Raw genomic sequence first — 26,768 nt, 5'->3', positions numbered from 1 at the left:
GAGAGAAGGAGAGAGAAAGAGGCATGTTAGAGCCTCCAGCCACTGCAAATGAACTTTACCTCCACAGTCTGGTCATTCCTGGCCTCTCAGTGTGAGTGAGACTCTCAGAGAGTCATTCCTTTGCCAACACACAGCTCTTTTTATCTTCCTATAGCACCCACTGCGATCTCTCAGGACAAGACTGCTTATTGCTATTTCTTCTTCCTCCTCCTTCCCCTCTTTTTTTAAAAAATTATTTATTTAGTTTCAAAGAGAGAGGGAGAGAGAGAATGGGCACAACAGGGCCTTTTGCTACTGCAAACAAATTCCAGATGCATGCACCACTTGGCATATCTGGCTTTACATGGCTCCTGTTGAATGAACCCAGACTGTAAGTCTTTGCAAGCAAGTGTTAAGCTGAGCCACCTCTCCAGCCCTTTGTTTTATTTCATTTCATTTATTTTATTTTTTGAGGTAGGGTCTCATTCTAGCTCAGGCTAACCTGGAATTCACTATGGAGTCTCAGGGTGACCTCAAATACACAGCAATTCTCCTACCTTTGACTCCTAAATGCTGGGATTAGAGGTGTGCACCACTAAGCCCTGAGTAGAGAGAGAGAAAGAGAAAGCAGGAGGGAGAAGAAGAATGGACACATCAGCTGTAGATGAACTCCAGATGCATGAGCCGCTTTTTGCATCTGGCTTTACATGGACACTGGGAAATCAAACTTGGATCATTAGGCTTTGCAGGCAAGTGCCTTAACTGCTGAGTCATTGCTCCAGTCCATTTATCTGTTTATTTATTGAGGTAGAGTCTCACTGTAGCTCAGGCTGACCTGGAATTCACTATATAGTCTCAGGGTGGCCTCAAACTCATGGTGATCCTCCTACTGCTGTTTCCCAAGTGCTGGGATTACAGGCATGAGCCACCACACCCAGTTTATCTTTTAATACTTGTTACTTACTTATTTATTTATTTATTTATTTATTTGAGAGAGAGAGAGAGAGAATGGGTGTACCAGGACCTCCAGCCACTGCAAATGAACTCCAGACACATGTGCCACCTTGTGTATCTGGCTTACGTGGGTCCTGGGGAGTTGGACCTGAGTCCTTAAGCTTTTCAGGCAAGTGCCTTAACTGCTAAGCCATCTCTCCAGCCTTCCAGCTCCTCCCCCTTTAAAAAAATATTTTTATTTATTAGAGAGAAACAAAGAAAAAGGGAAAGAGAGTTTGTGATGATGGTCCCACCATGGTCTGCCACCACTGCAAACGAACTCGATTCAAGCACCATTCTGTGCATCTGGCTTTATGCGGGTACTGGGGAATGTACCCAGGCTGTTAGACTTTGAAAGCAAGTGCCTTTAACCTCTGAGCCATCTCTGCAGCCCATTCCCTCTTCTTGGAGATAGGATATCACTGTGTAGTCCCGGCTGAACTTAAGCTCATGATCACCTAGCTTCAGTCTCCTGAGTTCTGAGATTACAGGCACAGAGGACCACGTCCAGCTTTTGTTGCCATCCTCCATACCACAACAGAGCCTTGCCTTACTCAGGGTATGAATGTCTGTGGCATGAAAATTCATAGATGGTCCCTCACTTAGATGGTTTCACTTTGGATTTTCCAGTGGCACAAAAGTGATATGTGTTTAGTAGAAGCCAGACTTCAAACCTAAACTTGGATCTTTTCATGGACTAGCTATATTCATGATAATCTTTATGCAGTGCAATGACAGAGTTACAGCTTCAGTCAGCCCTGATGACAAAGGGAAATAACCAACAGGCCACAGCATGCTATGCTGCCAAACTAGGATAACAGTGGGTTGGGTAGACTTGATACTTACAAATTTTTTTTTTGTTTTTATTTATTTATTTATTTATTTATTTATTTATTTATTTGAGGGTGACAGACAGAGAGAGAAAGAGGCAGATAGAGAGAGAATGGGCACACCAGGGTCTCCAGCCACTGCAAACAAACTCCAGACGCATGTGCCACCTTGTGCATCTTGCTTATGTGGGTCCTGAGGAATTGTAGGCTTCACAGGCAAGCACTTAACTGCTAAGCCATCTCTCCAGCCCCGACTTGATACTTTAAAAAAAATTTTTTTTTCTTTAAGATGGGTGTATTGGGCTGGAGAGATGGTTTAGCAGTTAAGACACTTACCTGCAAAGCCTAAGGACCCAGGTTCAACTCCCCAGAGTCTGGAGTTTGTTTGCAGTGGGTAGAGGCCATGGTATGCCCATCCCCCACCCCTCTCTCTGATAAGTAAATAAATACAAATAAAAATACATATTTTTTGTTTGTTTTTTGAGGGTCTCTCTCCAGCTCAGGCTGACCTGGAATTCACTACGTAGTCTCAGGGTGGCCTCGAACTCACGGTGACCCTCCTACCTCTGCCTCCCGAGTGCTGGGATTAAAGGCGTGCGCCACCATGCCCGGCTTTGTTTCTACTTTTTAGCTGTTACAGATGATGCCACTGTGAATAGTTGTGTACCAGCTTCTTTTGTAAACATTTGCTTTTATGTTTCTTGAGACATATGTCCATATATATCTATATCTGAAAATATGTTTATCTTCATCCAACTACTGTTTCCCAGAACTCTGCCTTCATTCTGTGTCCTTATTATGAACGAGTCTCTGCCCAGCTTCATGCTGCATGGCAGCCTTAACCAGTGCAAACAGTCCAAACCCCTGGCATGTGTTACTTGTTTGACTGATTCATTGGAGTCCACATTTCACAAAAGCAGAGTTATTGTCTATTGAATTCAAGTTCTCAGAGTCCAGAACTGTACCTGGCATCTGGCTGGGCACTCAGTGACTATTTGGTTTCTGTTATTGTTGTTCTTTCCAGAACGTGTTTATTGGGATGGTTTCCCACTCATCTTGATTCAAGATGCCTTTTTACCACATATTCCGCCTACAGGAATGGCCTTCTGAAAGCCTTCCTTTTCCTACTGCAGGCTGGTAGAGGAGATTGGAGCAACCAGCACACACACATGCGCGCGCATGCGTGTACACACACACACACACACACACACACACACACACACACACTGCTATTGGGCAGGAGATGGTAGCACATTCCTTAAATCCCAACTCTCAGGAGGCAGTGGCAAGAGGCATTCAAGGCCAGCCTGAAAATCCATAGTGAATTCCAGGTCAGCCTGGGCTAGAGACCTTACCTTGAAAAATCAAAAAAATAAAAAACAACAAACAAACAACAACAACAAAAAAAACCTACCATTATATTGAGGAGATTGAGTGGATAAAGCTTGTGCTACTTAAGCTACAGCACCTGAGTTAAATCCATACATTCCACGTCAAAAGCCAGAAACCCAGGCTGGAGAGATGGCTTAGTGGTTAAGGTGCTTGCTTGTGAAGCCTAAGGACCCAGGTTCGATTCTCCAGGTCCCACGTAAACCAGATGCATATGGTAGTGCATGCATCTGGAGTCTGTTTGCAGTGGCTGGAGGCCCTGGAATGCCCATTCTCTCTGTGTGTTTGTCTCTCTCTCTCTCTCTCTTCCTCTCTGTCTCTAATAAATAAATAAATCTTGGAAAAAAAAATCCTAGTACCCTGACAAAATGAGAAATGGACAGAAAAGAATTTTCTAGAAGCCCATGGAGAGACAGCAAAGTCAATAATACAGCAAAAATCCAGACAGAAAAACCTGCCTTAAATGAGTGGAAAGCTAGAGGATCAATCCAAAAGGTATCCACTTCAATGTGAACACACACAAATACATAAAATAAATAAAAAACAAAATGCTGACAGGTGTGGTAGTATACACCTTTACTCCCAACACTTGCGTGCAAAGGTAGGAGGATCACTTTGAGTTCTAGGCCAGCCTGGGATGACAGAGTGAGTTACAGGTCAGCATGGGCTAGAGTGAGACCCTACCTTGAAAAAAATCAGAAAAACAAAGCAAAAAACCTGGGCTGGAGGAATGGCTTAGCGATTAACGCGATGGTCTGCAAAGCCAAAGGACTCTGGTTCAATTCCCCAGCACCCATGTTAGCCAGATGCACAAGAGGGCACATGCAATCTGGAATTCATTTGAAACGGCTGGAGGACCTGGCATATCCATTCTTTCTTTCTCTCTAATAAATAAATAAATAAAAATAAGATATAAAAAAAAAACCCAGACCTGTTTATGCATGGCTAAAGACCATAGTGATTTTATTGGGGCTGTGCACCAGGCACTTCCATTGTTTCCTCTTTTCTCCTGAAGAGGGGCAAGGGGTCCCTTCGTGAAAGGCTCATTCTCTCAGCTGTCAGAAAAGAAATATTTGTTGAAACAATGAATGAGTAAAACAGAAAACAATTTGATCAATTGATTTTTTTTTTTTTTTTTTTGGTTTTTCGAGGTAGGGTCTCACTCTAGCCCAGGCTCACCTGGAATTCACTAGGAGGCTCAGTGTGGCCTTGAACTCACAGTGATCCTCCTATCTCTGCCTCCAAGTGCTGGGATTAAAGGCGTGCGCCACCATGCCCGGCTCAATTGATCTTTTTAAAAGTTGTTTTATGGTTTTATTTTGAAGCAGTCTTATTGCTAATCCAGGCTGATTTAGAATTTGCTCTGGAACCCCCGCATGGCTTTCAACACAGGTTTGGTTTCCAAGCTAGTCCTATAATAGCGTATGTGTTATAACCTTCTTTTTCAGATAGATAAAAAAGCATAAACAGTTCCAGTATCATTCAGGGTCTATAATAGCCTTGATCTAAACCTTGGTCTTACCATGTCAGAGTCCATGTTTATTTCTTGGCATCTGGCTGCCTTTGTAACTAGCTGTGCAAGATGAGAAAGCCATTTCCTTTTCCAGACCTTAGTTCCCACATGTAGGGAACGTCTAATGATCTCCTGGAATCCACCAACTTTAAATTCTATGATTTTATAAGCTCTTTTTCTCCATTGTCTATTTGTAAAATTACTATCATTTTAATACTACAAAAGAAACTAGATTTTTATTTTGATTTATAATTTCACAGCTATTTCAAAATATGATTCAGGAGCTAAAAGCAAATATAATAGTCCCCTCCCTTTTTTGTGGTGCTAGGAAATGAACTCAGCATTTCATGCATGCATGGTAGGCCAGCACTCTACCATGAAAGTAGACTTCCATACCCCTGTATGGGTTTTTTTGTTTGTTTTATGGTTTGTTTTTTCGAAGTAGGGTCTCACTCTAGCCCAGGCTGACCTGGAATTCACTCTGTAGTCTCAGGATTGTCTTGAACTCACTGCAATCCTCCTACCTCTGCCTCCTGAGTACTGGGATTAAAGACGTGTGCTACCATGCCTGGCCCCCTTGACTTTTTTAAACTTTATTTAATTTATTTGCAAGGGGAGAGAGAGAGAGACAGAGAGAGGATGAATGCCAGGGCCTCTTGCCACTGAAACCGAACTCCAGATGCATGTGCCACTTTGTGCATCTGGCTAATTTATGTTGGTGGTAAAGTACTGAACCTAAACCACCACGCTTTACAAATTAGTGCCTTTAACTACTGAGCAATCTCTCCAGCCTCTATTTGTTTTTGTTATTGTTGTTGATTGTTTGTTTATTTGTTTGTTTTTTTTATTTTTCAAAGTAGGGTCTCTCTCTATCCAGTCTGACCTGAAATTCACTCTGCAGTTCCAAGCTGGCCTTGTACTCACAGCAATCCTCATACCTCTACCTCTCAAGAACTGGGATTAAATGTATGAGCCACCACACCCAATTTTTTGTTTTTTGAGGCAGGGTCTCACTCTCACTCTAGCCCAGGGTGACCTGGAAGTCACTCTATATCTCAGGCTAGCCTTAAACTCACAGCAATCTTCCTATCTCAATGTCCTGAGTGCTGGGATTATACACACCAGCCGCAACACCTAGCTCAATGCCTTTATTTTTAAGTAATGCCTAGAGAAAAAAACAATATCAGGAAATATGAATTGGCTTTGTTAAGCATGGTACCTTCTAAAGGACCTTTACTATTTCTTTTTAAATAGAATTTTACTGAGTTTATTTCAAAAATAAACAAAATGGAAATAAATATAGCAACTTTTCTAGATTTGAAGCCATTTAGACTAGAATAATAGGGCCAGGTGTGGTGGCGCACGCCTTTAATCCCAGCACTCAGGAGGCAGAGGTAGGAGGATCGCCGTGAGTTCGAGGCCACCCTGAGAATGCATAGTGAGTTCCAGGTCAGCCTGAGCTAGAGTGAAACTCTACCTCGAAAAACCAAAATTAAATATAGGATAGAATAAAAGAACATTCATGTGGCCACAGTACCTGTTGTCCCAGTCCACAGGTGTCTGAGGCTGCCTCATAAGACCTGGCTATGAGCAGTAGACCACCAATAGCTAAATAAATCTTTCTAAAAATACAAGGCAAGGGCTGGAGAGATGGCTTAGCAGTTAAGCGCTTGCCTGTGAAGCCTAAGAACCCTGGTTCAAGGCTCGGTTCCCCAGGTCCCACGTTAGCCAGATGCACAAGGGGGCGCACGCGTCTGGAGTTCGTTTGCAGAGGCTGGAAGCCCTGGCGCGCCCATTCTCTCTCTCTCCCTCTATCTGTCTTTCTCTCTATGTCTGTCGCTCTCAAATAAATAAATAAATAATGAATAAAAAAAATTAAAAAAAAATACAAGGCAAGACTGGGCCTTCAACTCATTCATTCCTTTTGTCCGCAAAGCTTTCGTGTCATTTACACAACTTTAAGTAAAGTAACTACATGGCTGTTGAGCAACTGACCCACTGAACTGTTTTTCGCAGGGCAGTTTTGTCTTGCATTCTTCTTTGTGGCCATCTAAAAGTAGTTATTATTATTACTATTAATATTATTATTTTGATTTCCAAGGTAGGGTTTCACTCTAGCCCAGGCTGACCTGGAATTCACTATGGAGTCGCAGGGTGGCCTCGAACTCACGGCGATCCTCCTACCTTTGCCTCCCTAGTGCTGGGATTAAAGGCGTGTGCCACCACGCCTGGCTTAGACATAGTTATTTTTGATGTTGCATGAAAAACTACATGGGAAAAAAAATCTGCATTTGCACATCCTTTTTTTTTTTTTTGAGTTTTATTTTGCTAAAAAGTAGAATTCACACAGACACCCTCCTCCCCTCTGAAAACATGCAAAATAGTTCTGTGCACACTTCTAGTACATTTCTACATTTGTCTTCTGAAAATTACCAAAAAGGAAAAAAAAAAATCCCAAAGTAAGAATACCTGGGTCAAAAAATTAAGGTTAGAAAAGATAGATTCCTAAAACAAATGCTATGGATACAAGTCATTCTGTTGCAAAAAGTGAAAGTTTATCATGGATAACTTAATGTCAATAAGCAGACAAGAGCTGTGGATCACAGTGGGTTCTTCACTGTGAACGATTAAAAACTGTGCTGATGTCAACTTGAACTACTCAGAGCCTTCGTCATGGCACGTTCAAAGCTACCTCCTTTACCTGCTACCTTTAAGTTGGCTTTTTCTAGTGTCAGGAATTGAAGCCAGGGCCTCATGCATGCTGGGAAAATTCCGTACCACTGATCTACACCCCAGGCACCTAGAATGTTTCTCAAAACCTAGGTGAGCTCTGAAATGTGAAAAAAAAAAAAAAATCTGCATCAATGTAAATAATGGTAAAGCTGTCCTTAGAGATATTTTGCTTTTCTTCTTAATCTATCACATACTTTTTAATGATCACATACATATGTGTGTACATGTGCAATACCTTTAAAAAGGGATTTTGGAAACAACTGTAGAGTTTGTTTGTTGCCCTTTCCTGAATACTAATCACTGATCATTTCATTTAATAGATTTCTTTTTTTTTTTTTTTTTTTTGAGGTAGGGTCTCACTCTAGCCCAGGCTGACCTGGAATTCACTATGTAATCTCAGGGTGGCCTTGAACTCATGGCAATCCTCCTACCTCTGCCTCCCGAGTGCTGGGATTAAAGGCATGTGCCACCACGCCCGGCCCAGAGGTTTTTATTTTCTTTAATCAACTGCTTAGGGCCTTTCTGTTTAGTCAGCATACTCCTTGTCCCTGCATATTTGAACTTTCCAAAAATAACAGAAGGCTGCAAGGCACTAGTGTGCATCTCCCGACAAATCTCCAAGCTGTCCCAGCAGAATTTTCTCTGCCTGAAGCTTGGCATTCATTTTCTTACTACATTTAAAAAAAAAAAAAAAAAGGAGCACAGTGATGCCCTCCCTGGAGCTGCATGGAGGAGATCAGTAGCTTCACACTTGAAAAATACATGGTCTTCCTCCCAGGACATGGCCAGCCCCTTCCTTGTCCTCTAGAGAGAAGAGACACCCTTAAGCAGGATGGTCGTTCCATGGTGGCCTCAGTTCTCAAAAGCAAAGGAATTCTAGTGCATTCCTATGAAACATTCCAAACATGCAAAGAGAAAAACCCAAAACAGGAGCAAGAAGAGAGCAGCAGTGAGTTGGAAGAGTGCCCAAAATATTGTGCTACAATGAGGAACACACACACACACACACACACACACACACACACACACACACGGCCTGCTTCGCACTGTTTCTAGCTAGCATCCTAGCAGCGCTTCCTCACATGGAAAGAGACCCTGACCCTCTCGTCTCTGGCCTCAGGAAGGGCGCTTCTCTCTACTACCAAATAGCTTTACTATACTTACTTAAATCAAACTACCACCTGTAATCATAATAAGGAAATTTGAAGGCTGAATCTATTCCAATAAATACTCTTCGTAATTACGAGATTGACCAAGCTAGTGCATTTTCAAAATGTTGGCCCAACTGGCAGATGAACCATTCTTTTCCTGTAGAAGTCAGCACATAACCAGCATGCTGCACTAAAGGCAATGCAGGAAGAGAACAGCACAGCCCTGAAGGTGGGAGGTCCAGAGCCCATGTACTCTTCCTGAGGCTGGCAAAATGTTAAGTTCTCCCCAGTCCATAGTATGGGCATGCTAGCCTGCTCTGCAATCCTGTGTCTCTCTTCTCTTCCCACCAAGCCTGTTTTGGAGTGGAGGTGAGGAAGGCATCGTAAGTGAGTGACTGTGAGAAGGACGTGAAATGCATGCAGAGAACACTCATTCTCAGAAAACTCTTAAAGCAAAACAGAGACTAAACCCAGACTCTTAAAAAAAAACCCAAAAACCAAGGGAAAAAAAAAAAAAAAACTTGCACTGATACTTTGCAAAAAAAAAAAAAATCCTGGATAAACCCTATTCCACTTTCCCATCACAACTTTAAAAAGAGCTAAGCCTTCAGGGGACATTGGTTGGCTATTTCATACTGAAAGAGGGGGAGCTATGGGGGTGTGTCATTTTTTCTCAGCTGTCAATAGCATGAGCCAGAACCCTTCCGGGAACCATGTCACTTGCCAACTGGCGCCCCGACATCGCTTCAGACATCTGGGCTCCCATTAGACCTTTCAAGTTCTCTCAAGGTCTGAAGTCTGATGTGCAGCGGTGGCTCCATGATGCTAATGGAGCAACACTTCCTTTTTTGGTGAGGCAAGCCTGATGGGTCTTAGCTAAGCAGCCCTCAGCTATGGCTCTAAAAATACCCTGCAGCAAGGGCTGTTTGGCATTCATCATGTTTGCCAGGGAACATCGCAGAATTATGTTGGGCACTTTACATTCTCCATCCCTGCCCTGAGCTTGTCCCTATGCTGGTGACAATGATGGCAGGGGAGGTGTGTCACTTTGGGAACAATGCTTTTCTTTTCTTTTTCTTCTTTCTTTCTTTTTTTTTTTTCTTTCAACTTTTGAGTTCTTGGAATCCTATCCTAAATGTCTGAAGTGCAATTCCAGCCTTGGATTAATTACTAGCTCAGTTTAGAATCTTCTTTGGGCTTCTAGTCTGAACTATGCAAATACACGATTTGTGTACACAAGACTAAAATTATACTTCAAAAGGGCTCAATCACTTCCTCTCTCTTCCCTTCTTCTCTTCAAAAGACATGCCAGCTTCCTTGAATCTCCTCTGGTCGGTGCCAGGAGCAGTCTTCCCGGCTACACATTGATGGCGTGCGCATGCTTCTTGCACAGTGGTTTGTCCTTCTTGGAGTAGAATGGCTGCCCCTCCAGGTTCACATGGCAGACCTGAGAAAGAGAACAGGCTGGCATGAGATGAGGCCTTGCAGCTTGCAGGCAGAACAACGTGAGCCAAAGATTTCATTTGGGGCCTGGAGAGATGGCTTAGCGGTTAAGCGCTTGCCTGTGAAGCCTAAGGACCCTGGTTCGAGGCTCGATTCCCCAGGACCCACGTTAGCCAGATGCACATGGGGGGAGCATGCATCCGGAGTTCATTTGCAATGGCAGGAGGCCCTGGCACAGCCATTCTTTCTCTCTATCTGCCTCTTTCTCTCTCTGTCTATCACTCTCAAATAAATAAATAAAAATAAACAAACATGAAAAAAAACACCATGTGCACCCTGAAAAGGATATCATAAAAAAATTTTCATTTAGGTTAGATATGGTAGGGAACCCCTGTAATTCCAGGACTCAGAAGACTGAGGTAGAAGAATCTCAAGTTAGAGGGCCAACCTGGGCTACATAGCAAGATCCTGTTTCATATAAACAGAAATTTCAGTCATCTAGCCAAAGGAGGCCACAGGTTATGTCTCTCCGCTACAAAATCTTAATGACTAAAGTAGAGTGCATAGGTTAAAGAACACGACATAAAGTATATGAAAATTTCTAGGAGCTGAGGATGTAGCTCAGCTGGGAGAGTACTTGCTTAGCATGCATGAGACCCTGGGTCCAGGGTTCAATTCCCCAGGACCCACGTAAGCCAGATGCACAAGAGGGAACATGGGTCTGGAGTTTGTATGCAGCGGCTACAGGCCCTGGTGTGCCTATTCTTTCTTTCTCTCCATCTGTCTCTTTCTCTCTCATAGGTAAATAAATAAAAAAAAAATTTTTTAAGTGTAACATGGTAATGTTCATAATCCTAGGTCTGGGAAGGTAGAGATAGGTGGCTCCCCAGTGGCTTGCTGGCCAGACAGTCTAACCTAATTGGTGAGCTCCAAGCTGATGAGAGCTTCTATTTCCAAAATAAAGGTGGAAGGCTCCTGAAAAACGACATGAAGCTATCCTCTGGCCTCTACATGCATACACACACCTGTACACCCACATGCACACACACATGAACACACATTTTAAAAGATCAGCAATGCAAAAGGGATTGAGGCCTACATATAGCCTGCTAGGGACATATGAACAAGCTTGATTTGACAATATTGAACAACAGCCATGAAGATGTGTATACAATGTAGCCTAGTAATACTGCCTGGAGAACTTTCTTTGCAGAAACAATTCCATAGAAAAATTTCTGAAAGTGACATTTATTATGCTCATCATACTGCCCTGTAAGCACTTTACCTAATGTTCATACCCATATGTTAACGCTACCCTCACTTTTTTTTTTTTTGTTTTGTTTTTCCGAGGTAGGGTCTCACTGTAGCCCAGGCTGACCTGGAATTCACTATGGAGTCTCAGGGTGGCCTCGATCTCATGGTGATCCTCCTACCTCTGCCTCCCAAGTGCTGGGATTAAAGGCGTGCGCCACCACGCCCGGCTTACCCTCACTTTTGGTTAGAGAAGTTTCTCTTTTCAGATGGTGGTAACCACTGGAATGACCCAAAAGGCACCATGGTGCTGGAAAGAAGTGACAGGAGTGCTCAGCACTGAAATATCTCTATCACACCTTCCAAGGCTCAGGGTCCATTGGGGAAGAGGTGGCAGAAAGAATGTAAGAGCCAAAGGAAGGGTAGGACTCCTTACAACGTGCTCCCTCCGACACAAAATGGCCTGGATATCCATGACCTCACAGTGTCTGACACTACCTACACAAGACCACCATAATAGGAGGAAAAGATGATGACATAAAAATAAAAGAGAGACTAACAGGACATGATGGAGTGTGGATTTTTGAAGGGGAAGTGGGGAGGGGAGGGAATTATGGTTTATTGTCTGTAAGTATGGAAGTTGTCAATAAAAATGCAAAAACAATTATAAAAAAAGATCTGAAAGTGAATGAAATTACCTTCAGAAGAAAGATATTACAAAAATTGATAGTACATTTTCCTGAAGGAATGCTATCATGAAAAAAAAAAGATAAACCAAATATGGAAAAGTGCATACAGAAATGACAAAGAGAAGAGAAAATTACTTATCCCTATAATGAAGATATATGAGCGCAGCTTGAGGCTGGAGACATTTTAGAAAGAAGAGAACTGATTAATCTTTGTTGAGGCTACCATGGCTCAAGAAGGATAAGCTCATTTAATTCTCACAGGAAAAAAAAAAAAAAAAAAAAGAAACAAACCTCATGTTCAGGAATGGCTTTTCCCCACTGTACAATTGAAAAACTGAAACGCAGAGAGCCCAAATGTCTTGCTTTAAGACACAGACCTCCTGAAATGTACAGCTGGGAATCCTGTCTAGGGGTGAAGAACCCAATTCCATGAACTTTCCCCACACTCCCTAGCAAAGGGGGCTGTGTTCACATGAAGTTACATGAGCTTATGGAGTTGCAGAGTGTTAACACTGTCAGATGGCTACATTGCCAGTGTGTAGACTAGGCCCCAAGTGGGCAATATGCCAATACAGTAGAGTTGCCTGGGAAGGTACACTAGCTAGGCTAGGCCCCAGCTTTAGACAGAGCACTAAGCATCCCACTGGTGAGCAGAGTGGGCCACTTCTGGATCCTGACCTTAGAAGCCATCCCCACATACAGGCAGCCATAGGGATAAAGAAATCCTCTTGAGCCGAGCTTGGGTCAGTGAGTACAAGTGTGTTCCACAGGACTTGGAAAGGTTCATCACTATGGCCCAAGTAAGGAGAAGTCATACTTGGAGCACACAGGGCTTCCAATGGGCCATAAGCTGAAAAATTGCCTGAAAACACCCCAGCAGATGTGATAGTGCTGAGTGTAAGCGGGTGCTGTGATCTGGATGAGGTTTGTTTCACTAAGGATCCATGTGTTGGAAGCTTGGTCTTCAATGGGGTGATGTTGGGATTTGGGACCTTTAAGAAGTGGGAGTTTGAATGGAGACATGGCTTAGTGGTTAAGGTGCTTGCTTGCCTGAGAAGCCTAAGGACTCATGCTTGACTTCAGATCCCACGTAAGCCAGACACACACAAGATGGCGCATGTGTCTGGAGGTCCTAGCACACCAATTCTCTTTTGGTCTCACTCTCTCCCATTTAAAAAAAAAATGAGGGGGGAAGGGAGGGTATTACCATGGGATAGTTTTTATAATCATGGAAAATGTTAATAAATTGAGAAAATAGCTGGGCGTGGTGGTGCACGCCTTTAATCCCAGCACTCGGGAGGCAGAGGTAGAAGGATTGCCAAGAGTTCAAGGCCACTCTGAGATTACATAGTGAATTCCAGGTCAGCCTGAGCCAGAGTGAGACCCTACCTCAAAAAATCAAAAAAAAAAAAAATTGAGAAAAAAAATGAAGTGGGATCTTCTAGGAGGATGTTAAATCAACTGGGGACACACCTTTGAATTAAAATATTTATTGTCGGGCTGGAGGGATGGCTTAGCGGTTAAAGCATGTGCCTGCAAAGCCAAAGGACCCAGGTTCGATTCCCCAGGACCCACGTTAGCTAGATGCACATGGGGGCACGTATGTCTGGGGTTTGTTTGCGGTGGCTAGAGGCCCTGGCACACCCATTCTCTCTCTCTCCTTTCTCCGTCAAATAAATAAATATATATATAAGATATTTATTGTGGGCTGGGCGGGGGTGGTGGCACACACCTTTATTCCCAGTACTTGGGAGGCAGAGGTAGGAGGATTGCCATAAGTTCAAGGCCACCCTGAGGCTACCAAGTGAATTTCAAGTCAGCCTGTGCTAGAGCGAGACCCTACCTCTATGTGTGTGCATATATATATATATATATATATATATATATATATATATACACACACACACACACACACACACACACACACACACATATAGTGGACTCTGTTTAGTCTAGCAAGGAGGTTGTGATGAAAGCCCCACCCATTCTCTATTTTTGGGGGAGGGGTTCAAGGTAGGGTCTCGCTGTAGCTCAGGCTGACCTGGAACTCACTATGTAGTCTCAGGATGGCCTCCAATTAATGACTATTCACCTACCTCTGCCTCCCAAGTGCTGGAATTAAAGGTGTGCACCACCACGCCCCACTCATTCTCTATCTTGCTTCCTATCTGGCCCTGGGAGCTCTCCGTAAACACAATACCTGCCATGACGTAATGCAGCCAAAAGGGTCCTCTCCCAAGCTGAGGTAATGCTGATGCCACATCCTAGAACCTCATAAACTGTGTGGTAGATAAACTCCTTTCCTTTTTAAGCATTGTATGCATATAAGCCCTAGGTATTTCATTATAGTTGTGAAAAGTTAATACACCAGGCTCTTGTGGATACCTCAAACTCCTGGTGAAAATCTGGTGACAACTTCAAGAAGGTGACCTGACGAGCGTGGATTTCAGGAGAGATAGCAAGACATCTCGAGGGTGAGCTGGCCAGGAGCCACCTGCCAACATTCATAACTTCAGCTGACCTTGGAAAGGCTGGTTGTTTATGACAATTCAGGGATGAATAACGTGGGAGGGTGTCGGGGGACTGGAGACTGAGAAACAAGAAGAAACGGCCTCAGAGATGGCTCATGGGTGAGGTGAGGTGGTGCAAGATTACTTTGTAGTAGAGGAAGCCTCCATGTCACCCAGAAGAGGGGGACATTAGGGAAGGGCAAGTGGCATCAGGCCTGGCTGTGGAGGTATGGTGACCATGAGTAGTGCTGACCACAGTCCTAACAGAATGAGTCAATGAAACAGGCCAGCTGTGGCAGTCCCTTGAGGTGTCTCCATAGTTATACTCCGAGTGCCATTAAGGCATTTTTTTCAACTGAGGTAAGATCCAAATTGCACTGGTACCAAGTGCCAAAGGGGCTGAACCCTCAACCTGGCCCACCTCCTCAGCCTCCCAGCCTTTGTTTGATGTGCTATAGACTTTAGAATAATTTCTGACTTGTTTTTGTTCATTGCTTATATCTGTGCGCTTCGTTTTTCTGTAAAGCTTCTAGATTTTGTGAAGGTGGCTAGAGACTTGCTCTGAGATATTCATATTCCCAACATTCCAGGAATATTTGGCAAACTGAGTTCCTTTATTTATTTATTTTTGTTTGTTTGTTTGTTTTCCAAGGTAGGGTCTCATTCTATCCCGGGCTGACCTGGAATTCACTCTGTAGTCTCAGGGTGGCCTTGAACTCACGGCGATCCTCCTACCTCTGCCTCTTGAGTGTTGGGACGAAAGGCATGCGCCACCCACCATGCCCCCCGGCATCATACACATCCTTTTTTTCCCCATCATATACATACTTTAAAGGAACTCAAGCTAGGCGTGGTGGCGCACACCTTTCATCTCAGCACTCAGGAGGCAGAGGTGGGAGTATTGCCGTGAGTTCAAGGCCACTCTGAGATTACACAGTGAATGCCAGGTCAGCCTGGGTTAGAGTGAGACCCTACCTAGAAAACAAAAAAAAAGTTAGAACATTTGCCTAACATGTGCAAAGTCGTGAGTTCATTCATAGCACTATGGAAAGAAAGAAAGAGAGAGAAAGAGAGGGAGAGAGAGAGCAAGGATGGGATAGACAGGAGACACAGACAAAGAGAAAAGAAGTAAGCAAGCAAGGGAGAGACACCTCAAGGTTTTCCAACCGAATAAAATTTCTTCCCAAAGACTTGAACCATGTTCTACTTTGCAGTGTGTGTGTGGGGGGGGGGGGTGCAGTGACTGTCACACAGGGCTGGTTCAGAGCAGACCTAACAATTCAAGTTATTTTCCACAGGAAAGATCTCCCTAGTTTCTTTGGACAAATATGCTGGTTATTGCTTTTGGGTTTCTTACCCTTGATTCTTTTTTTGTTTTGTTTTGTTTTTCCAGATAGGGTTACTCTAGCCCAGGATAGACCTGTAATTCACTATGTAGTCTCAGGGTGGTCTTGAACTCACAGTGATCCTCCTGCTTCTGCCTCCCAAGTTCTGGGACTAAAGGAATGCACCACCACACCTGGCTTCACCCTTGATTCTTAATTCTTTCTTTTTTAAGGGAGAAGGGTTGAGATAGGGTCTCGCTCTAGCCCCGGCTGACCTGGAATTCACTATGTAGTCTCAAGGTGGCCTCTAACTCACAGTGATTCTCCTACCTTGGCCTCCTGAGTGCTGGGATTAAAGGTGTGTGCCACCATGCCCAGCTCTGGAATGTTCTTATTCTATACCAAGCTTTTTTTTCTTTTATAATTTTTTAATTTTTATTTATCTGAGAACGAGAGACAGAAAAAGAGAGAGAGAAAATGGGCACCCCAGGGCCTCCAGCTGTTGCAAACAAACTCTAGATGCTTGTACCACCTTCTGCAGCTGGCTTACATGGGTCATGAGGAATCAAACTTGGGTCCTCTGGCTTTGCAGGCAAGTGCCTTAGCCACTAAGCCATCTGTCAAGCCCAACACTCCAAGCCTTATTAGTTCTTCTTCTAGTTCTTTCTAGAACTTGATCTACTGTGACTTTGAATCCAGCAGGGCAGGCTCACCAGTACAGACTCTGAGTAACCTTTGCCACAGTGCTCTCTCCACGTAACATAGCCCTCCCATCAGCCTGCCTCAGAGAACAAGCCTCTTGCCCCTCTGCCTTCCTGGACCTTCTCCACAGCTTGTGGATCCTTCCAGATGTTGTGTATCCAGAGTTGGAAGGAGCGTCTGAGGATCAAACAAGCATGGCTTGGAAGCGAGGGTCAGGAACCCAATGCTATGCCTGGCTGAGCCCTAGCTCTGCAGGAAACAATCCCAAAGCATGGTAATACCATGGTCTCTTTCTGGAGGGGAGTCCCTGATTTTAAAGGACTTTAAAAAGTAACTACTGAACCTGTTCAGAGAGCTGGAAAATCCGTTATGCTGACGTAGGCACGGTGGTGCACACAAGCTTCTTGGGAGGCTAAGGCAGGAAGATGGATTGGACTCAGGAATTTTGCTTGGGCAACTCCATGTCAAAAACAAAACAAGGGCTGGAGAAATGGCTTAGTGGTTAAGGCATTTGCCTACAAAGCCAAAGGACCCAGGTTCAATTCCTCAGGACCCACATAAGCCAGATGCATAAGGGGTACATGCATCTGGAGTTCGTTTTCAGTGGCTAGATGCCCTGGCATGCCCATTTTCTCTCTTTCTGTCTCTCTTCTCTCTCTCTCTCCTTGCAAGTAAATAAATAATTAATTAATTAAAAACAAATGCATGATTTTACAATGTTTGTTTCAAGGCAGGGCCTCACTCTATAGCCCAGGCTGGCCTCAACTCGCAGCAATCCTCTCACATCAGACTCCTGAGTCCTGGCGCTCAAGACACGTCCCACCATGCCTGACACAAATTCACACATTGAAGTATAACCCCAAGTAGTTCCAGCCTACCCAATGTAAGGACATAAGCCAGGCGTGGTGGCGCGCACCTTTAAATCCCAGCACTTGGGAGGCAGAGGTAAGAGGATCACCATGAGTTCGAGGCCACCCTGAGACTACATAGTGAATTCCAGGTCAGCCTGGGCTACAGCGAGACCTTACCTCGAAAAAAATCAAAAACCAAAAAACAAAACAAAACAAAACAAAACAAAACAACAACAACAAAAAAAAAAAAAAAAAAAAAAAAAACGGTGAATGTCACCAGTATATATACACATAGTGCTGATCTTATTGGGAAATAGAGTCTTTGTAGATGCAACCAATATAAAAGTTAAGATGAGGGCTGGAGAGATGGCTTAGCGGTTAAGCGCTTGCCTGTGAAGCCTAAGGACCCCGGTTCGAGGCTCGATTCCCCAGGACCCACGTTGGCCAGATGCACAAGGGGGCGCACGTGTCTGGAGTTCGTTTGCAGTGGCTGGAGGCCCTGGCGCACCCATTCTCTCTATATATCTCTATCTGCCTCTTTCTCTCTGTCTGTCTGTCACTCTCAAATAAATAAATAAGTAAAACAAAAAAAAATTAAAGCTTAAGATGAGGCTGTACTGGAGTAGGGTAGGCCTTTAGCCCAACTTGACCTGTATCCTTTAAAAAGATGATATATCTTTAGAGACAGATGCACAGAAGGGAAGAGAGGCAGCAATTGTGACAATGCGGGCAGACTGGAATAACGCTGCTGTAAGGCAAGGAATGCAAGGATGGCTGGAAATACCAGAATGTGGCTGCCTGTCAGCACCCTGGTTAAGGACCTCTATCCTCTATCTATCCTCCTGAACAGAGAGAAAACACATTTCTGTTGTTTGACTTATGACACTCAAGAGAATAAATATGCAATGCACCTCAAAAATAGTGGGGGTGACATATGGAACCCAAAGCATCTGGCAGTGAACTTTATGACCAGGATTGTCCTCTATCATAAGTACCTAAAAACAGCACAGATATGATCCTTCCTAACTTCCTTCCCTCCTTCTTTTCTTTCTTTCTTCCCTCCTTCCTCCTTCCCTCCTTTCTTCCCTCCATTTACTTGTACATGTCTGGGTGTTGGCATGAGGGAAGCACCAGAGCCTCTTGCCTTTGCAAACAAATGCCAGAAACCTGTACAAGTTTTTGCATCTGGCTTTCATGAGTGGCTTGGGAATTGAACCCCAGCTGGCATGCTTCACAAGCAAGCACCTTTAACCACTGAGCCACCTTCCCAGCCCCCAAGATCTTTCCTTTTCTTTTCCCTCCCTCCCTTCCTCCTTCCTTCCTTTTCTTCCTTCCCTCCTTCCTTCTTTCCTTTCTCCCTCTCACTCTCTCTTTCTTTCCTTCTTTCTTTTCAGGTTCTCATGTAGCTCAGCCTGGCTGGAACTCACTATGTAGAGGTAGAGGAAGATGACCTTGAACTCCTCACCCTCCTGCCTCCACTTCTCAGGTGCTGGGATTACAGCAGGTATGCGTCACCACACCTGGTTTATGGGGTGCTGGGGACTGAACCTAGGGTTTCATGCATGCCAGGCAAGCAGTCAATTAACTATGAGCTTTGTCTCCAGCCCCAGAACCGCACAGGTATTCCATCCATTCTCCAGATTGACCTTGAACAACTCTAGTAATTAAAATGGTGGCAGTAGGAGCTGCAAAGTCAGCTCAGTAATTAAGGTGCTTGCCTGAAAAGGTTAATGAACCAAGTTCAATTCCCTGGTACACATGCAAAGCCAGATACACAAAGTGGCACATTCATCTGGAATTTGTTTGCAGTGGCTAGAGGTCCTGGCATACCCATTCTCATTCTCTCTCTCTCCTCACACATAAATAAATTAATTTTTAAAAATGGTGATAGGGGCTGAAGAGATGGCTTAGCAGTTAAGTGCTTGCCTGTGAAGCCTAAGGACCCCAGTTCGAGGCTCGATTCCCCAGGATCCACGTTAGCCAGACGCACAAGGAGGCGCACGCATCTGGAGTCTGTTTCCAGTGGCTGGAAGCCCTGGCGCGCCCATTCTCTCTCTCTCTGCCTCTTTCTCTCTCTGTCACTCTCAAATAAATAAATAAAAAGTGAACAAAAATTTTTAAAAAATGGTGGTAATAGTACATTAAATTTTTCCAAATAAAGTTAAGTCAGTTAGACTGATATTTACAGAGGTTTACCAATAATGGTTATTTCCTATTTCTTTTCTTTTTGGTTTTTCGAGGTAGGGGCTCACTCTAGCCCAGGCTGATCTGAAATTCACTATGTAGTCTCAGGGTAACCTTGAACTCATGCCTTCCTCCTACCTCTGCCTCCCAAGTGCAGGGAGTAAAGGCGTGCACCACAACGCCCGGCTTTCCTATTTCTAACTCAAAGTCTGAATAGTGATGGGCACAGCATCATGTCCTCACAAGAGTGCAAAGCCCTCTCGAGGAAAATGCCAGCCTTCTAGTAAAATGACCTCGCTGCTCAGCAGAAACAAAGTGAGCCCAGTTAATAGTTAATCTAAGGTTTATCTCCTGGCAGCTGTGTATGACGAACAAGACCACTTAGGGAAGGAAAATGATACCCAGTCCTGATTTCTAAAGGCTCGATCAAGGGAAACCTTACCTCAGCTTTTTATAGGACTGGTCAATAAGCTACAGACTAATGTTCATGAGGAAAGTTCGAGAGAAAGCCCTCACCTCCCTGTGTCATAACTGAAGCCACATACAGCCTTAGAAGCCATCTGCCCCTCTTAAATCCAGACACCAGCTGCCTACCCCACCTACTGCTGGCAAGACAAGCTGCAAGTTTTCCACATCCTTAGGCACTTTGTTCCTCAAGAAATGGAAAGTGCCAGACCACACTGGTTTGTAAGCAATCATTCTTAATAAAACTTTGTTCAGGGGCTGGGGAGTTGGCTTAGCGGTTAAGGCGCTTGCCGGCAAAGCCAAAGGACTCAGGTTCAATTCCCCAGAACCCACATAAGCCAGATGTACAAGATGGTGCATGTGTCGGGAGTTCGTTTGCAGTGGCTAGATACCATTCTCTCTCTCTCTCTCAAATAAATAAATGCTAAAAATATTTTTTTAGAAACACTTTGTTGAATCAAGACATGTTATTTGCCAACTTTTTGAAGAATCACAAGAGATGCCAGGGGTTGGTCATCTAACTGTCACACCGTCCTGTCCTCCCCTGAGAGGTGAAACTCCAGGCTAGAAACATACCGCACAAATGAAGCAGGTGTCATGCCAGGTATGTCCCAGGGCCTCAATAAACTTGTCACCAGCTTCCACAGGGAAGTCGCACCCATGACACTTGGTGCTGAACAGATTGATGTAGTCTGAAATAAAAGGCAGAGTTAGGATCAGACATCCAGGCAGGCAGGGAAGAGCAATGGGTCACACAGACCCAGGGCCAGGACGACGCCTACATCAGTGAGGCAGTAGAGTTCGTCTTCCGGGACAGTGGAATTCATCATCTTACAGACAAAAATCTTCAGTTACATGACTAGCTTTTTCTCCTTTTCCCAATCATTTGTACTGTTTTGCGGTGACTCAGATTCAGGCTTAGTCATCACCTTCTGCTGGTCTGATCTGTCTGTAAAATACTTTCTGGAATTGTCATCAACTTTTTTCATGGTCATTGTCTCCTCTGTCTCTGTTACCTTGGATACTCCCGGTAGGCCAATCTTAGAACATTTTTTAGAAAAAAAAAAAAAAACAATAAAAATCCACATTTCCCAACAGCAATACTTATTTTGGGAGAAAAATTAGGGTCCCTAAAAAGTTTTAAGAGTTAGAAATATCAGCCTGGACCAGAGTGAGACCCTACCTCGAAAAACCAAAAAAAAAAAAAAAAGAGTTAGAAATAACCTGGGCATGGGCGCACACACCTTTAATCCTGGCACTCAAGAGCAGAGGTAGGAGAATTGCCATGAGTTCAAGACCACCCTGAGACTACATAGTAAATTCTAGGTCAGCCTGGGCTAGAGTGAGACCCTACCTCAAAAAACTAAAAATTAAAAAAATCACATTTTAAATAGTATTTGAGCTATCTTATTAGGACATGTCTTCTTCCTCCTTCTCCCAACAAGGTAGGTAATACTACAAAATAATATTTATAATGCCTTAAGGTTTACTAACCATTTTTCTTTTCTTTTCTTTTTTCAGTTTTTTGAGGTAGAGGGTAGAGTCTCATTCTAGGCCAGGCTGAGTTGACCTGGAATTCACTACGTAGTCTCAGGGTGGCCTCGAACTCATGGCGATCCTCCTCCTTTGCCTCCCAAGTGCTGGGATTAAAGGCGTGTGCCACCACACCCAGCTACTAACCATTTTCACATCGATGACACTGTGGTTTGAATGTGTGTCCTGCAAAGTTCACATGTTGGAAACACAATCCCCATTACAAGAATGTTGAAAGTGGGAGATGGTCAGGTCTTAAGGGCTCTGTTTCTTGAGTAGACTGATGTCATTATTGAGGGATTGGGTTCATTATGACAGGAGATGGTTTCTTTTATCTATTTATTTATTTATTTGACAGAGAAGGAGGGAGAGATAGTAAGAATGAGAGAATGGGCAAGCCAGGGCCTCCAGCCACTGCAAACGAACTCCAGATGCATGCGCCACCCCCCCATGCATCTGGCTTACATGGGTCCTGGGGAATTGAACTGAGGTCCTTTGGCTTTGCAAGCAAACACCTTAACCACTAAGCCATCTCTCCAGCCCAAAAGTGGGTTTCTTATTAAAGTAAACTTGTCTGGGCATGGTGGCTCACATCTATAATCCCAGCATTCTTGGGAGGCTGGAATAAGGGTATTGCTATAAGTTCAAAGCCAGCCTGGGCTAAATGAGTTCCAGGTCAGTGAGGGGAAGAGTGAGGCCCCCATCTCAAAAACAAACCAGCAGCCGGGCGTGGTGGCACATGCCTTTAATCCCAGCACTCGGGAGGCAGAGGTAGGAGGATCACCAAGAGTTCAAGGCCACCCTGAGACTACATAGTTAATTCAAGGTCAGCCTGGACCAGAGCGAGACCCTACCTCTGGAAAACCAAAAAAACCAACCAAACAAACAAACAAAAAACAGCAAACAAACAAACAACAGCAACAAGAAAAGGTGAACTTGGCTTTCTCTTGTCACCCATCCTGCCCTACCACCTCTGCATGGGATGATGGGGTAAGAAGGCACACACCAGATGTAGCCTCTTGATCTTGGACTTGCCAGTCTTCAGAAGGCCTGAGCCAAACCAATTTCTGTCATAAATAACTCAGTCTCAGACATTCCGTTGTATGAGCACAAGATGGACTAAAACAGATGGCATTACTTATAAGAATTTCAACATCAAGAAGCATGTCTTTCTTTACTTTGTACTTCCAACATAGAGCCTAGTGTGTAGTCAGCACCAAACACATATGTTGTGAGTGGAGCAGTAAATCAGTTTATCAGTGCGTGTATGGTAAGTGAATGAACGAATGACTCTCATCTTCACCATCTCTCTCAGAGTTTGAAGTGTTAAGGTCTTGGTCATGTTTGTCTTGCGTTGTTTTATGAGTGAGGAAACTGAGACTCAAAGAGGTAAGGGACTCAGCCAGCGTTCCATGCCAGATGTAGGATCACACAGCAGTTGGCCTCTGCATGACAGGGGCTACAGTGTTCTACAACACTGCTTTCGAAGTATTCTAGAAAAGTTCAAACCCCTTTGGAGACTTCACCCTGTCCCTCACCAGAAGAATACTTTTTTCTCAATAGTTTGGCCATAATTGACATTCTTTTTTTTTTGTTTGCTTGTTTTTGTTTTTGTTTTTCAAGGTAGGGTCTCACTCTATCTTAGGCTGACCTGGAATTCACTTGTAGTCTCAGCGTGGCCTTGAACTCACAAGCGAGTCTCCTACCTCTACCTCCCAAGTGCTGGGATAAAAGGTGTGTGCCACCACACCTGGCTGTAATTGACATTCTTAAAATATGTTTTTTATTTACTTATTTGAGAGAGAGAGAGAAAGAGGCTGAGAGTGAGAAAGAAAGGGAGGGAGGATGGGTGTGCCAGGACCTCTAGCCATTGCAAACGAACTCCAGATGCATGTACCCCCTTAAGCATCTGGCTTATGTGGGTCATGGGGAATTTAATCAGGGTCCTTTGGCCTTGCAGGCAAACGCCTTAACTGCTAAGCTACCTCTCCATTCCATAATTGACATTTTGTTTTGTTTTGCTTGGTTTTGATTTTTTGAGGTAGGGTCTTGCTCTAGCCAGTATGTCCTGAAATTCACTATTAGTCTCAGGCTGGCCTCGAACTCAAGGCCATCTTCCTTCTTCTACCTCCAAGTGCTGGGATCAAGGGCATGAGCCAACAGGGCTGGCTCATAATTGACTTTTTTTTTTTTGGGGGGGGGTAGGGTCTCACTCTAGCCCAGGCTGGCCTGGAATTCACTATGGAGTCTCAGGGTGGCCTTGAACTCACAGTGATCCTTTTACCTCTGCCTGCCAAGTACTGGGATTAAAGGCATGCTCCACCACACCTAGCTGAGTTTCCTTTAAAAAAAAAAAAAATTGGGGGCTGGAGAGATGGCTCAGCAGTTAAAGCACTTACCTGCAAACCCTAATGACCTGAGCTCAATTTCTCAGTACCCACATAAAACCAGATGCACAAAGTGACACATACATCTGGAGTCTGTTTGCAGTAGCTGGAGGCGCTGGCATGCACATTCTCTCTGACTGTCTCTCTTCTATTTCTGCTTGTAAATAAATAAATAATTTTTAAAAATTATTTATTGATTTGTGTGTGTGCGCACATTCCAGGGTCTTTGCGCCAGCTCTACTTGGGTGCTGGGGAATCTCCAGGCTGGCAGGCTGCAAGCAAGTGCCTTTAACCATTGAGCTATCTCCCCAGTCCTCATGACTTTGCTTTTTTGGTGGGGGGGGGAGTGTTTGGTATTTCGAGGTAGGGTCTCACTCTAGCCCAGGCTGACCTGGAATTCACTATGTAGTCTCAGGGTGGCCTCAAACTCATGGCAATACTCCTACCTCTGCCTCCCAAGTGCTGGAATTAAAGGCGTGTGTCACCGCGCCTAGCTTGATTTTTTTTTAATTTATGGGAGAGAATGAATGAGCGCATGAGGACCCCTTGCCCCAGGGCTGCTTACTGCTGCAGATGAATTCCAGACAGATGAGCTACTTTGTGCATCTGGCTTTACGTGGGTACTGGGGAACTGACCCTGCGTTAGCAGGCTTTGCAAGCAAACATCTTTAATGATCGAGCCACCTTCCCAGTTCTCATGAACTATATTATTAAAATGGATAAGGTGATATATTTAATATGTTTTTACTAAAATTGACAAATGGTGACAAGGCCGAGGGTGGTGGCGCACGCCTTTCATCCCAGCACTCGTGTGACAGAGGTAGGAGGATCCCTGTGAATTCGAAGCCAGCCTGGGACAGCAGAGTTCCAGGTCAGCCCGGGATAGAGTGAGACTCTACCTCAAAACAACAACAACAAGAGAACAAATGCCGACAAGGTCACAACCAAGAACAGTGTCACATGGTATACTCAGAGCCTTCTCAGGCGGATGCTAATATATTTGACTTTTTTTTGCAAGGCTGAGGATTGAACCCAGAGCCTTAGCATGCCACATAAACACTCTAACGCTGATCTATATCCGCATAAACACTTCAACACTGAACTCCAGCCCCAGCTCTGATGTAGTCTGCCAATCCCGTGGCAGGTTAACCAACCACGCTTGGCTTTACCTTGGGTCGCCCAGCGCTTTCTTCCTTTGCCTTGCTCATATTATCCATTGTTACAATCCAGCCACCATCACATTTCCAGTGCTCTTTCGAAAATAGAAATTAGACTGTGTTGTTGCCTTCAACAGCTCAATGATCCTATTGCTTAAGCAAGTCACTGTTTTGTTTTGTTTTGTTGGAGACTGAACCCCAGGCCTTGGGCATGTTAGGCAAGCACCAGTACCACGGAGCCACTCCCCTAGCCCAGGAAGTGGATTTTAAATTACACTCTGTAGAGCACTGGGTCCCCTAGAGCCACTTCAAAGACCACTTAGGGGCTGGAGAGATGGCTTAGCGGTTCAGGTGTTTGCCTGCGAAGCCAAAGGACCCATGTTCGATTCCCCAGGACCCACGTAAGCCAGATGCACAAGGGCACACATGAATTTGTTTGCAGTGTATATAGGCCCTGGTGTGGCCATTCTCTCCTCCTTCTCTCTTTACTCTCTTTCTCTCTCCTTGTAAATAAATAAATAAAAATAAATAAATAATTATCAAAGACCGCTTAAGTTGCCATGGGAAGATGCCTTGCCAAGAGTTTTGCATAAGTCACCTCAGTCAATCCTTACAACAGCCTCTGAAGGTGGTATGAGGAAACACTGAGATGAGGAAAGCCCTTGGGCCATGGTCACATAGACTGAAAGTAGCCAATCTACACTCAAGGGTGCCTGTGTCCAAAGGCAAATCTGCCCCCTCACTGTTGCCCATTAATGCTAGACTACTCTCTCTTCTCTTATTTGCTAGGCCTTTTTACACAAAATATCCTTTGCTGTTGTTTTGAGGCTTGGTCTCTCTCTATCCCAGGCTAGCCTTGAACTCACAGAAATTCTCCTACCTCAGCCTCCCAAGTGCTGGGATTATTGGCATGAGCCACCACGCCTGGCCTCCACAAAAATGTCATTTTGAGAATTTTTTTTGTTTTTGGTGGGGGGGAGTATGGTGTAAAGGAGGGAACAGAGGTGATAGGGGAAGTTTTTTTGTTTGTTTGTTTTGTTTTTATTTTCTGACAGTACTTGGAATTGAACCCAGGGTACTGAATCTGTGTATCCTAGACAAGTGCTCTATCACTGGGCTGTATCTTGAGCCCTCTCTCCACTTTTTTTTTTTTTTTGGTTTTTTGAGGTAGGGTCTCACTCTGGTCCAGGCTGACCTGGAATTAACTCTGTAGTCTCAGGGTGGCCTTGAACTCACGGGGATCCTCCTACCTCTGCCTCCCAAGTGCTGGGATTAAAGGTGTGCGCCACCACACCCAGCTACTTTTTCATTTTGAGATAGGGTCTCACTAAGGTGCTTACGCTAGCATAAACTCATTCTGTCATCCAGGCTGGCCTTGAACTCTTAATCCTGCTTCAGCCTCTTGAGTAGCTGAGGTTACAGTCTATGCCATCAGGCCCAGTTTGGAAATATATCATTCCTTCATAATGCTCACACTCCAATTGTGGCTTATCACAGATTATAGAAATATTCTAATGCTACTAGCTGTTGAACAATAAGTTTGTTTGGGCCCCAAAGCGATTTTCTTATCAAGAAACACCAGATGCTGTGGTAGCTCATGGGAGAGGGCTTGCCCAACATGTGGGAGGAACAAGACAGGTGTCCTCGGCTCCTTTGCACAGACGTGAAGCCAGACCCACAGAG

General features: G+C 44.3%; 1 protein-coding gene across 4 annotated transcripts in view; it reads right to left on the bottom strand.

Moving 5' to 3' along the window:
• Positions 1 to 9,659: 9,659 nt before the first annotated feature.
• Ldb3 (LIM domain binding 3) overlaps positions 9,660 to 26,768 on the bottom strand; it is a 78,944-nt gene continuing 61,835 nt past the window's right edge. For all 4 annotated transcript variants that reach the window (XM_004658011.2, XM_004658013.2, XM_004658012.2 and 1 more), the window contains 2 exons: positions 20,585 to 20,700; positions 9,660 to 10,035 (listed from right to left, as the gene is read on the bottom strand). In XM_004658011.2, coding sequence (XP_004658068.2) covers positions 9,946 to 10,035; positions 20,585 to 20,700 — 206 coding nt within the window. In that variant the 3' untranslated portion in view covers positions 9,660 to 9,945. The remainder of the gene's footprint in view (positions 10,036 to 20,584; positions 20,701 to 26,768) is intronic.

Source organism: Jaculus jaculus, chromosome 18 (genome assembly GCF_020740685.1).
Source record: "Jaculus jaculus isolate mJacJac1 chromosome 18, mJacJac1.mat.Y.cur, whole genome shotgun sequence".
Lineage (NCBI taxonomy): Eukaryota > Metazoa > Chordata > Mammalia > Rodentia > Dipodidae > Jaculus > Jaculus jaculus.
This window is presented reverse-complemented; position numbering and strand designations above follow the sequence as displayed.